Below are 13,248 nucleotides of genomic sequence, written 5' to 3' on the forward strand. Positions count from 1 at the left end.
CAAATTTACTGTTTTAAAAACTGACTAGGAAATCGCAAATCAAGATACTTTTATTAAAAGTCAGTGGGGCAAACACGTATCTTAAAGGGCCCATATTGTGCAAAATCAACTTTTTAATCATTTAAGTACATATATTTGGGACTCAGGGGGCCATACCAGTCCCAAAAATGTGAAAAAACAAGACTCAGTCATGTTTTAGTTGTTCCACTTAGTGTAAGTATAGCATAGGAATTTACATACACGCCGCGCGGCGCATTCATCGTTTTTCTTCGATTCTAATGTTTTTATGATCGCGAGAAGCCAAAATCGTGGTCACCATGCATTACGGTGAAACGCAGTAACAACGTGTAAACGGACATTACTATGGGGTATATGGAGCGGGGGTTGGGACGACGGTGCTTGACAATAGGTGATAAGTGGCGACAGTATGGCTGTGGATAGTAAGTTAGATCGACACTCCCCTGGAAGCAGTGGGTGTGTTTACCTGGGTCTCATTCACATGTAAATGACCAGGCACAAAACCGAGCATTCTGAAAAGGGCTGTTTTGGCAGAGTTATTGAACTACTATTGTGCTTCATCCTTATGATATTTTGACTTAAGCATGACACAGACATGTTCATTAGGGCATCAGGAACTAGTTTAACTTGGGTTAATGGGGTATAATATGGGCTCTTTAAATTGTAAATAAATTGTGTTCAACACAAATTAAAAATGTAAATGCCTTGAGAATTGTTATCTTTTACCGATTTTAAACTGCACTTCCTTGTAGAATCAGTTTTTTTTTTTTTCATTTGCAGTTTTGAAATCCTAAAGCCAAAGCACATCACCATCCGCATATTTGATGTAGAAGGTTTTTTTTTTTTTTTTTCTGTTGATGCATCATCTGAAGTGACTTGATTTGAGGGGAATTGGAGATCATACTGAAAACCCAGAGAACAGCAGCTAAACTGCACCGTCTCCTCCCCCTGTTTGTTCTGCAGCACCTTTGAAAGTTGCATAGACAATTCCTTTATTTTCACAAAGTGACAAAATGCATTTAAAATTGCAGTGATTCATCCTCACAAATGAATCTCTGTGACTCATTCACAGGCATAAAACATGTCCTCCATTACAAAAGCATTTTCTCTTCTGTCACTTCTTTTGCTCTTTGCAGCTGTTCCCTCGCTGCTGCGACGTATCTGTTTTCTCCTATATTTATCATCTTGGGCAATTATTGGAAATCACTTTCTAGGAACATAAAAGATAATTTGCCAACACACATACACACACGCACACACATTTGCACAGCATTCGTAGTGAGGACACTCATAGACGTAACCATCACAACTAAATGCCTAACCCTTACTGTAACCTCAACCCAATACTAAACCACCCACACACACATACACACACACGCACACACACTTTTCTATAGCAGGCTTTGGAAGACATTTGCTAGACCTTTTTTTTTAACCTCAGCATATGCGAGCCCTTTAGAGAAGGAGGTGATAAAAGATGACAAATAGAAGATAGTTTGATGGATATGACAACAGATCTATCACAAATAACTAGAAATACCAGCCCATTAATCGAGGTAGGTTCAGCTGACTGCTGGGAAGAAGGTCAGCTCACACTATGTTTTTTTCACACATGGATCTCCTTGCTGTGGGGTCTCAAGATCCAAGACCTTGTAACTGTCAAACTAACAACCTGAGAGCTTAACAGCAACCCAACAATAGATTATAAAAACAATCCTTAATCACACATTTGTGGAGATTTTCAGACATCTGGCTATAATTAGCCTATACTTCTGACTTGATTTATATTATATATAACAGTAAATATTCCCCATAGGGGTTAATGGTCTGAAATGCTACTCTCAGATTTAGGCTGTGTCAATGATGTTCCCATTTATAGGAACATATAAGATGAAAGTACTTTACAGTCACATATGAGTGTATTCCAGTGTGACTGACAGCTTGTTTTGTGCAGTTGGTGCCAAGACGCAGGCGACGTCTGTGATCTTCTGCTCTCAAAAAACAACTGACATGGCAGCAGTCAAACCACAAATTAGAACGCTTCACAACGGGTGTAGGTTTTTCAACCGGAAGCCTATGCTAATTTTTATACACAGTCTATAAGCGAGACAGAGCTCGGGGAGAAATGTGTAACCATTTGTACTGATGGTGCGTCAGTTTGCTTCACGGATAAACTGTGTCAGCCTAAAGGTTATTGATGAGTTCTGTATGCTGCATCGACAAGAATCCAAAGACATGGATTCAGATCTTCACTGTTTGGAACACAGCTCGTAATTTAGTGAAGCTGAAGACAGTGACATGACACACTACAGGGCAGTAAGCCTATCCTTAATTGGAGACAGTATTATGAAGGGAGTCCTTGGGTTTGAGAAGCCCAGCTTTATACAGCTATTTATGAACAATCATTTTTTAAGCCACATAGACCTCATATTAGAGTGGACACAGTCTTATATACACTTATTTTGAAAAATCTTTTGAAACCAGAAGCTAGGGAACACAATTTATAAAATTGACATCGTGTTCTATTGAAGAAGACGTAAAACTAGTGATTGAGATCATTTAGTCTTCAGGAAAAACTGATTTACTGATGTTATAAATCAGTGTTTCCCAATGGGGAGCCACTGCCCTGCATGTTTTTAAGATGTTTCCCTGCTCCAACACACCTGATTCAAATATTCAGCTCATTATCAAGCTCTACAAAAACCCCCGACAACAAGCCGCTCATTTGAATCAGGTGTGTTGAAGCAGAGAAACATCTAAAAACATGCAGCAAAGGAGTCCCCGAGGACCAGGATTCAGAAACACTATTGTAAATCAAGTGAGAAATACTAATTTTTCCAAAGACTTTCATTCAAATGGTGGCTAATCAATGAAGTTTTACTTCCTGGTTATACTCACCCTCAACTAGAAGACTACATCCACTTTTAATATATATTCTATACTGAACAAACATTATGAATGAGGTCTGGAATCTTTTTTTAATGATTACTGTCAATTTGCAATAATGGCGGCAGCAATATTCTTTAATCATTATGATATTAAAACTGACTGCAGTCGAGTGTAACGGTGATGGAAAAATGACATCATCCTACACTTGTTATCATACCTGAGGATGACTTTTAACTTTGATGTTGCTCCTTTAGAAAAGGCACCATTTGATGTTTCAGAGCAGATTTCAAGTGAAAACTGAAGAAAGACACACCGACTAAAATGAGGGTCAGCCGTGTCTCCTTGAATCCCGACAGACCTGCGATTCCCCGTCGTATCGCTTCGTTTCTTTAAACATGTGATGACTTCTGTGAGCATGTGATGCAACACATTGCAAAACAGATACACTTACAGTTTGTTTAAAGCCGTCCATTAAGTCACTGGAGGTTCTTTATGCTGTGCAATGTGAGTTCTGTTGCATCAGTGAAGATAGGCCGGCCTTATATCTCTGAGTACTGATCAGACATGAGGCACTGGTCCTGGTTAATCTTTGACCAAGTTGTCTGTTGACTCTCAGAGTCGGTGTATAAAACGGGGAAGTTTCCGTCAAACTCTTCGGCAGCACAGAGGACCTTGAAAGTAAGTGAAGCACTTTTGAATCTGGTTTTTAGATGACTGATGATCATCGAACACGTTTAATTACTAAACTTGATTAACGGAGGTGAAGCTTTAAAGACATAGTAACCAAATATCATCATTTGAGAAATTGATCATTTCTGTATACATGTTTTATCTGTGGATGTGTATTGATAATTTTTTTTAAAAAGTAGGGTTTTATATTATGAAATACTTTTATTTCTAAACATTTGTTCATTAATATTAGTGGGAGTTACCGACTGTTATTAAACCTAATTTACTTGATTTGATTTGACAGGCTGTTACGATGCGTGGTATCTTTGCTAGTTGTGCTCTTGCAGCTCTGCTGCTGGCTGTGACTTTAGCACACCCACACGGTCATGACCACAGTCAGAGCCACAGTCACGGCCACAGCCACGGCCACAACCATGACCACAGTCATGACCACAGCCATGACCACAGCCATGACCACGGTCATGACCACAGTCATGACAACGGCCTGACCTGCCGCAAGCTGGCCAATCCTCATGCCAACTTCGGCTTTGCCCTCTACAAAAGCCTGAATGCCAAGGCTGCGTCTGGTGAGAACATCTTCTTCTCGCCACTGGGCATCGCCACCGCCCTGTCCATGATGTCGACAGGAGCCCGTGGTACAACGCAGAGTCAGCTCTTCTCCACCTTGGGCTACAGCGCTTACAGCCAGGACCAGATCAACGCAGCCTATCACCACCTCTTAAGCATGATCGGTGAAGGCAAGGAGTATCAGCAGTTGGATGTTGGCAATGCTGTTGCAGTGCGCACTGGTTTCAGTCCTCTGGACAGCTTCCTCACAGATGTTACGCACTACTACAAGGGTGCGAGCTTCATGGTTGACTTCAATAAACCCGAAGAGGCTACAGCTGAGATCAACCGATTCATTGCCAGTAGAACACAGGACAAGATTAAAGATATGGTGAAGGACTTGGATCCTGACATGGCCATGGTGCTGATCAACTATGTCTTCTTCAGAGGTAGGAAACATACACAAACACACAGACACTACATCTGTAGAAGCTCAGAAGCATGTGTTGTTTAAGGAAAGAACAAACCACTTTATTGTCGCACCATTTTACAACTTGATACCGCTATCATTTGACGTATGCACACACTACATTTGCTTTCTTCTTCCCCCCCCCCTCCATCACCGTATGACACAGGACAGTGGGAGAAACCTTTCAATCCAAACCAGACACACAAGACACACTTCAACGTGGACGAAACCACCAAGGTTGACGTGGACATGATGAGAAGAACCGGACGTTTTGACTTCTATCAGGACTTCGACAACCATACCACCGTCATCAGGCTGCCCTACAAGGGGAACACCTCCATGTTGATTGTCCTGCCTGATGAAGGCAAAATGAAGGAGGTGGAGGGCTTCATCAACAAGGACCACATCAGCCACTGGCACGACAAGCTTAACAAGAAGTAAGAGAGATATTTCAACGTGGTAGTATACTAGGAAGGGGGATATTATACAGAGATGTATTTAATTTCCTTATAAAGCTTGCACAGAGTGTGTTTTGCAAACCAACTGTGCATTCTTTTTCCCAGCTCTGTGAGTCTGCACCTGCCAAAGTTTTCTATCAAAGCTGATGCCTCTCTGGGCAGCACGCTTACTGAATTAGGAATCACTGAAGCCTTCTCCAACGAAGCTGATTTCTCTGGCATGTCCACAGAGGTCAAACTCAAACTGTCAAAGGTAGGTTCAGCAAATATGTCCTTGCGTGTTTGTTATCTGAACTATCTTATCACTGACTCCATCCTGCTCCGATTCCTCTACAGGTGTCCCACCAGGCTGTGCTCAGCGTGGATGAAACTGGAACAGAGGCAGCAGCCGGCACCACCTTAGAAATTATGCCCATGAGTATGCCCGAGACCGTGGAACTCAACAGGCCTTTCCTGGTCTTCATCCTGGAGCATTCTACAAGGAGCATCCTCTTCATGGGCAAGATCAACAACCCCACATCCACGTAAATTTGCTTTGAAACGGGTGTTTGGTGTTTGTCACGTTTTCACTCTGCAGTAAGTCTCAGTAGCTTCTGAACATTCTCTTATTTTTACTTCCACATTTGAAAAGCACTGTTGCAGTGACCTTAGAAGAACTGGTGAGATAATGAATGAAATCTTCTATGAAGTAAAATATGTGTCTGATGATACATTTACTACCCACTAATATCTGAACCTGGCAAGGTGAAAAATGTCTAATTACAATTTAATGCATTGTTTCCATCTCATTGTTGGACTGTAACACACTGAGCCACCGTTGTTATTGCAGTGTTGCTGTTTCAACATGAAATAAAGTCTTGTCATGAACAACTGACATGTTTGCGTTTACATTTGTTCTTACATATTGTTATATAAAGGTGCATTATGTAATAAATCTAAAGCAACTGGCCATAAAATCCACCTAACACGTCACAGAGACTCAGGAATAATGTTCATATAATAAACTGAACTCACCAACAACAACAGTACAGACAAAATATTTGCATTAAAAATAAGTTTGTTTTGAAATGTTTCGTTTTGGCATGTGGCGCCACCTCCCGCCATCTACCAATCATTGCAGTCAGTAGAGTCTCAGCTGCCGAGCAACCACGGGTTGCCAGTTATGACAGAAAACGAAACCTAAAAGAACTCGGTATTTTGGATGTAGTAACCGTTTTTGCCATGTTCTTACATATGGCACCTGTGTTTACGCGTCCTCCTCGTGTGTGTCTGGGTTTTTTCCGCTCGGTTTTCCCGCAGCACGTTTTGAGCTCGCCTCTGGTGGCTTCCTCCCTCTTCTCGCCTCCACAGGCGTCCCATGATTCTGCTCTGAGTGTCACTGAGATATAAACAGAATCAGTGGCCACCACAACCATCTTCTGGGTAATATATTTCTCTTTGCCGCCATCTGTCAGAATTGACAGGCCCTTCTTGGTTTTCATCCTGGAGAGCTCCTCCGGGAACATCCACTTCACAGGAAAGATCAATACGCTAGAAAAATGAGAATCGTGATCATAGCTGTCATCACAAAGACCATGTAAAGATCAAAATCATTGATTTGTTACTTGTCATACCAATACTTTAGCAAATGTACTTGTGTATGTGTCTCTGCATAAGTGTATTTTACTAAGGGTTGAGGTTTCCTTATCATAATATATAATGCAACATAAAAACACATTATTTTTGTTGAATTATCTTTAGTGGGTAATGATATACTCTTCTATTCGGGTTAACCAGATCGTTGTCATGCTTTTATTTGGTCATATAAATATGCGAATACATGTTGAGTCATGTGAATGGATAAAAACATTTTGCAGTATCATGGCAACGAAACCCCAGGAGTTTAAGCGGTTAAGTTTCAGATAGTGATGATACAATAGAGGCAGGAAAATGTGACCTGAAGGACATGAGCCTCACACGGCTCATCGCCCTTTGACCTGTCAACAGACGAGTGGCTGCAGAAGTGCTGACACAGCGCAGCCTCGTCAGTGACCACTAGTTCTGTTGTCCATGAGAACACGAGAAAAAAAAAGAAGCATCAAACATCAGAATGCATAGACCTCTGTAGAAAGAAGAATCTATTGAATTTGGTCAACTTGCTTGAGTTGTGTAAGCTAACACAGATTACATTGAGTTACATTCCACAGGCACAGTTACAGTGCAATTATTATTATTTATGGACAACTACTGGTACACTGATTAATTTATGACTGGTCAAAGGAAGGACATATAAACTGGAACACAACTGATCTGCTGGAGAAGGTACCTCCCTCAGATACCATCATATACTGTATGTTCTTTAATTATTCTCTCTGAAGTCAGGCTGTAATTAAACACTCATTCACACTGTTCCGCTGCACTTTATCGTGAATTACAAAGAGAATGTATTTCAAGTGCAATTTCAACAGCTTTAACGCATTTCAAGGACTGGCACATTTTTCAATTGGCTTGTGTTACATTTACAGATATTAGATGATTATTAAATATAAACACTTTTACAGAATCATGAAGCAATTGTTTTGCAAGGCGAAAGCTTCCCGGTAAATTACCAGGTTTTGGCACCGTTCTAAATTCTGCTGAGTTAGTACTTGGAAGGAAGTGTACTTTGCTGTGAACCTTACACAGATCAGATGTGAAGCTGTGACTGTGCCAAAGCTGTTTGTTACATCGACCAACAGTATTTGCGTATACAGTGTTTATGCCACATAATTGATGACACTGTGTTACGCCATGCCTCGTGACGTAGCTATACTATATTTCTGAGACTGCTGAAGACAGTTTGTTTGAGCAATTAACTCAGTCTGATGTCGATACATGTGAAGACTCAAATAAAAAAACACACATTTCCACTAGTTTGAAAAAAAAAAGGTACAGGGAAGCATGTTTCATTGAAAATCATACCTATTGATTCATTTAAAATAAACAAATAAAACAAATGATCAGGACCTTTTTCAAAATGAAAATAAATGAAAGATGAATACACAGTTTGTGTGAGTAAGAACAGAACTTTGAGTTGAGCTGTGAGTGTGTTCTTTGCACAGCAGCCATTTTGACAGACACAATAGCACAGAACACAGTCACTGTTAATTTGATGAGCAACACCTGCACTTTTCCTGCTAAAACCTGTCAAAGTGGCAGCTCTGCATAGGGACACATTTGTAATAAGTGTTTAATGGCACAACACTGTTTGTTTAACAGCGTGTGTATGCACAACATTCCAGCTTTAGACTGACACATTATCACAAACCTTTTTGTCCATCAATTTGCATTAGCTACACACCCACAGCGCAGCTTATGTGTCACTGAACAACCGTAATTCCATATTAGTGCAGCTATTGTTATTGTACATGTATAACTGTGATACTGCTATTGCTATACCTGTACTGTAATGCATTATAAATTATCATTATTGATGTAATTGTGTGAAACATGTTTTCTTGATCAGTTGCTCTTTGCGCATAACATTTATTGTTCAACTGTTTGCTGGGGAAGAGCAATCCTGAAGGACAGATTGTAAAGCCTAGTCAAGCTGAAACTGTGGTTTGTGAATCTGAGCTATATAAATAACATTGACTTGAACAGATTTAGCTTGAGCTCGTGTTCTTCACTAGTGGGCTAATTTGTTGGGATTTTCCAGTTAAGGTAGCCTCACATTAGTCACGCGCTGATATCTGGTTTTCATCTTGGGTAAGAAATTGTGCTAAACAACATGACCTGAAAGAGTGACCAGTAAATCATGCAGAATGCTCTGCATTTTGTACATCACTGCCAACAACAGCCCTTGCATAACTGCTGTCTTGAACCGAGAGCTGGCTTGAGAATATGTCTACATGCTTAATTAATTTGATTCAAGAGCCAAGCTGGTCTCATGTCTGCAATTAAACCCACCTTGGCACAGAGTTGGGGGCGATGAGCAGAAAACAAACCAGGTCATTGATCAATTTAACCCACCGGTGCTTCTGGTCTCAGCTGATAACATTGTACAAAAACAATGGCAATACAAAGATTTCTCTCTCTGGGTGCTTTTTTGGGCCAGTGTGTAAAAAATTAGGTGGAACTATTTTAATTTGTCAGAAATAGAAGCCAAAATAAATACACTATTTATATATGTACAGTCATCTGACAATATGAATTATTGTTTTTCATTAGCCCAGAATGAGTCTTTTATATAGAAGCTGGGTCAACTCTATTGAGGCTGCCATTTTGGACCATCTTATGGCGCTTTTCCACTATACAGTTTCAGCACGGCTCGACTCAACATGGTTTTGTATGGTTTTCCATTACTGTAGTACTGCCTCAATGTGGGCGGAGTCATCGTAACAACTACATGAAACTGCAGTGACTTCGTTTTACATGTGAAACACACAAACTAGTGACTTGTAAAGCCGTTGTTTTCTGTGTACTGAATCATGAGACTGAAATACGGCAGAATGGGTTTGCGATTCAGCTCGCGATCGCCACCGGCATTGTTCAATTTGAGTCTTGTCACGCCACTCCAATCAGTGGCCGGCAGTCTGTTGACGTCATGTATAGTATCGCCTCAGCTTGTTTGGAACCTCGCCAAAGCAGGTATTAAAACAGTACCAGATACCAGGTATGATCGCCACTGAAAAGCAAAAAATGTGCAGAGTACTGGAAAAGTAGCCAATGATGGACAAATTATAAAGGACTTTTGCTGTTCATTGAAGGTCACATTTTACACACTTTGCCTTTACTGAACACTGTTGCATGATGACCATCACCCACCTCTGAAAACGGCTCGGTTTTTTTTATTCTGCAGCTAAAAAGAATTATAGTTAATGGTGGTATTTCATTAAATACAGAGCTGCTGGCTGGTTGGCTCCTTGTCAAAAGTAGACCTTGAACTATCACGTTGTTTATTTCAAAACCACCTGCTGTACAATCCTGATTATTCATTCAAAAGTATAAATATTGGATTTGGAATGGATGCATTCCCATTTAGCAGCACATAATCTATTGGGTCATTAATCACTGCAGAATTATTATCTGGACAAAGCAAATGACTGGTCCATGCTTACCTTTGAGGAATGGTTTAAACTGCCTGCCTTTAGGGCGTGGATGGTGTACAGTGCAGACTGTACTCAAGTCCTCAGGGATAGCAGCATATATTTTTAAATACACTTAATTACAGTTCAACACATTCCAACCTTGAAAAACAGATGTCTTTTTATATTTTCAGATCATAGATGACTTCATGAAAACCAAACCAAAGTGCGCTGAACCATACCAGGTTATCATACTGCATGTTAATTATTCATATACTGCATAATCACTGATGCATATACGATTCAGTGTTAAAAACCATTCATTTAATATCAATAATGCACATTGCAATACCGTCTCCATATCAAACAGAAATGGGAGACAGAGTCAGACGGAAGTACGTATCTGAGGTTGACTGCAGTGACACCTGGGAACACAGAGTTTTACTCAAAGAACATAACACACCATTTTGTGATTATTATGAATCATGGCTCAGGATGAAGACCGCTTTCAAATATTCATGGCCGCCAACATGAAAAGTAACAAACAAAAACTGGCCATCAAAGGGCGTCTGGACTGTCACAGAAATTAACCCAATAGGGCAATATACTGCAAATAAGCAGAGCAGGAATCTCAGTAGACCACATCATATGAGTCGTGGTGCATGCTGGGAGGCATCCTTTTTACACCCACTTCCCAGCATGCTGTGCTTGAGGACATGGTTATGGATATAATGGACAACTGAGTAAATTTACTATGGCGTATTGTCAGAGACATCACAGCTGCCTGTTGAATATTGCATTTTGAACATTTAGTAACAAGTAACACGATGTAGGTTTGCTCACGAGGTCCCTCTACAGGTGGGAAATAATATTGTCTGTTACAACTGTATGACAAATATGTCGTTATGACACACAGGGGACTGTAATTTATGCAATAAAGTAGAATTTTGTTTCATCATGGTGCCGTCCCGAAACCTGAACTTCCATACTGCCAATGCAGGTGATCCACTCAGGCTTTGATGGCGGTGCCATCAAAATGACTGTGGCCATATCATTGGAAGGTCGTAATCCTATATAGTGTTGCTTTAATGCTGCTGTCAGTGATGTTGTGTGTTGGCTTCCTCTCTGTCCTGAGTGTTCACCAACATACAGAGCCTTACTTCACAAGTCCTTGCAAGCAGTTCTCTGTCTTGATTAGATAAAGATGTTGTGTGACGCATGAAAGGATTTACTGGCAGAATGTTGAGATTGAGAGATACAGGTCACTGACCAAACCACGCAGGTCCTACACACTGCTTATTTAAGGTGACACACTCATGAACCAGTTTTATTGTGCTGTGAGGAAACATCTCATTGTGCTGATTTAGCTTGTTAGTGTAGTGTTTAGCACTCTTGCCTTCCCCAGTCCAAAAACATTCAATATGGGGATTAGGTCAATTGGACACCCTAAAATGACTGTAGGTGTGTGTTGAGCTGAACCAGAATGGGTCTGTAAGAAGAACTACACTTCCAAGAGTTCACCAGCAGCAGCAAAATGGCTACCTGTCACCTGATCAGTCATTGTCACTGATTTAGAGCACCTGTGAGGACATGGAGGGACTCACTCATTCAAGCAAACACAACATCAGAGAGAAGACACTTCCAAGTTCACTTATAGGTTCAGTCCAAAGACTCCAATGGTCGGTGAAATATTTTATTTACTTTCATGGTGTTTGAAATGCTGCTTAAAATGTTCAAGTTTATGTTTACCTGCTGTGTAGATTCAGTGATGTTGTGTTAAATTAGTTTTCTGAACAATATTTCATTTTGAGTTTGAGAAATGAAAGGTGTGAGATACAAAAGAATAGCACAAAGTTAAATGATAAAACTTTACTAAAAAAATTTGGAAAATGTATTAAATTAGATTTTCTTTATTCTATTTAATAGGCTTAAGTGGTTAATTAATTTAAAATCTTTGTCTTTAAAGTTTTACAACCTAATTTACCGACCAGACCAATCAACTGACAAAGCCAAAAGGAAAATTAAAGTGATTGAGTCGGAAAGTTGAGTTTGTCCTTTGGATGGTGAATAAGAGAAGAACTTGTGAGTGTGAGAGTGGATTGTTGTGTGTCTCTATGTGGCTATTTGTCTCCTTGCTATGGACCGGCAAACTGTCCAGGGCCGTACCCCACCGATCGCCCTATGTCGGCACCCTCCGTGACTCTCATGAGGAGGATAAAGCGGTATAGGAAATGGACGGATGTACAGTAGGTACTGAGATGATGGTTATGGCGTCAGGGATATCCATTGTGTATTCTGAACCTTTTTCAGTGACACATGGACATTTTGGTTCAGAAACGTCTGTGGTTAGTAGTAATGTTCGCTGGCAACAAATAATCCTGGCAACTGGGTTGATTACAGCTTTCAGAATTGAAGCCATTACATGTGCATTTAAACTAAGGCCCCTAAAATGCTATTTTTGGGATCTCAAAACGGCACCCTTGCATTTATATACAACCAATAAACACATTTGGGGAAAATATTGATGTCATAGCCCCAGCTCTCAAGGTTTATGAGCATGCATATATTAGTAGAGTTAAGTCTGCACTGGTGAAAGCCCCCAATCCCCCCCCCCCCCCCCCCCCACCAAATGCTCTGGAAAACATCATAAACTCAACATTATTTCTCGGCCTCTGCACAAAAACGTGTTCATTAGTGTCGAGCTACACGACTACGAGTGGAAAAATCTCTCAGATCTTTCCGCTTTGGTTATTATTCCTGCTTGAAGAAGATCAAATGCGTGGTACGCATGCAGAACAAGACGTGATGTGACACATTGTGAAGTGGGCATCTATAATGCATACAGAATATACTGACGCTCTCAGGTGGCTCGTTCTCGAGAAAGGGCGTCTCGCAGCAGAGACGCGACTGACTCGCGGGGGCCACGGAAAAAAAGTTGACAAAATATGCACTGATGAAATAACTGTTCTCATGTCCCGCTGACGTATACCAGTCGTAAATGGCATTCAAATCACATCTCTGCTGCGAATGGAAACAGGGATTGTTCAAAGATTCTGTTTGTTCACATACGAGCTGTCATATTGTGTGATCACACCAATGGATTTTTCTGATTTATGGTTAAGATATTTAGCTT

The 13,248-nt window shown here is 40.6% G+C and overlaps 1 protein-coding gene across 1 annotated transcript; it reads left to right on the forward strand.

Annotated features, from left to right (window-relative positions):
- Nucleotides 1-3,567: 3,567 nt before the first annotated feature.
- LOC310934712 (alpha-1-antitrypsin homolog) lies at nucleotides 3,568-5,598 on the forward strand (the record flags this gene model as incomplete). Its single annotated transcript, XM_083898507.1, has 5 exons — nucleotides 3,568-3,585; nucleotides 3,881-4,592; nucleotides 4,779-5,049; nucleotides 5,176-5,323; nucleotides 5,407-5,598. Exons 2-5 carry the CDS (start codon nucleotides 3,890-3,892, stop codon nucleotides 5,596-5,598), a joined length of 1,314 nt encoding a protein of 437 aa, XP_083754633.1. The 5' UTR covers nucleotides 3,568-3,585; nucleotides 3,881-3,889.
- Between the last annotated feature and the right edge of the window lie 7,650 nt (nucleotides 5,599-13,248).

Source organism: Microchirus variegatus (genome assembly GCF_963457635.1).
Source record: "Microchirus variegatus genome assembly, chromosome: 12".
In the NCBI taxonomy this organism is placed as follows: domain Eukaryota; kingdom Metazoa; phylum Chordata; class Actinopteri; order Pleuronectiformes; family Soleidae; genus Microchirus; species Microchirus variegatus.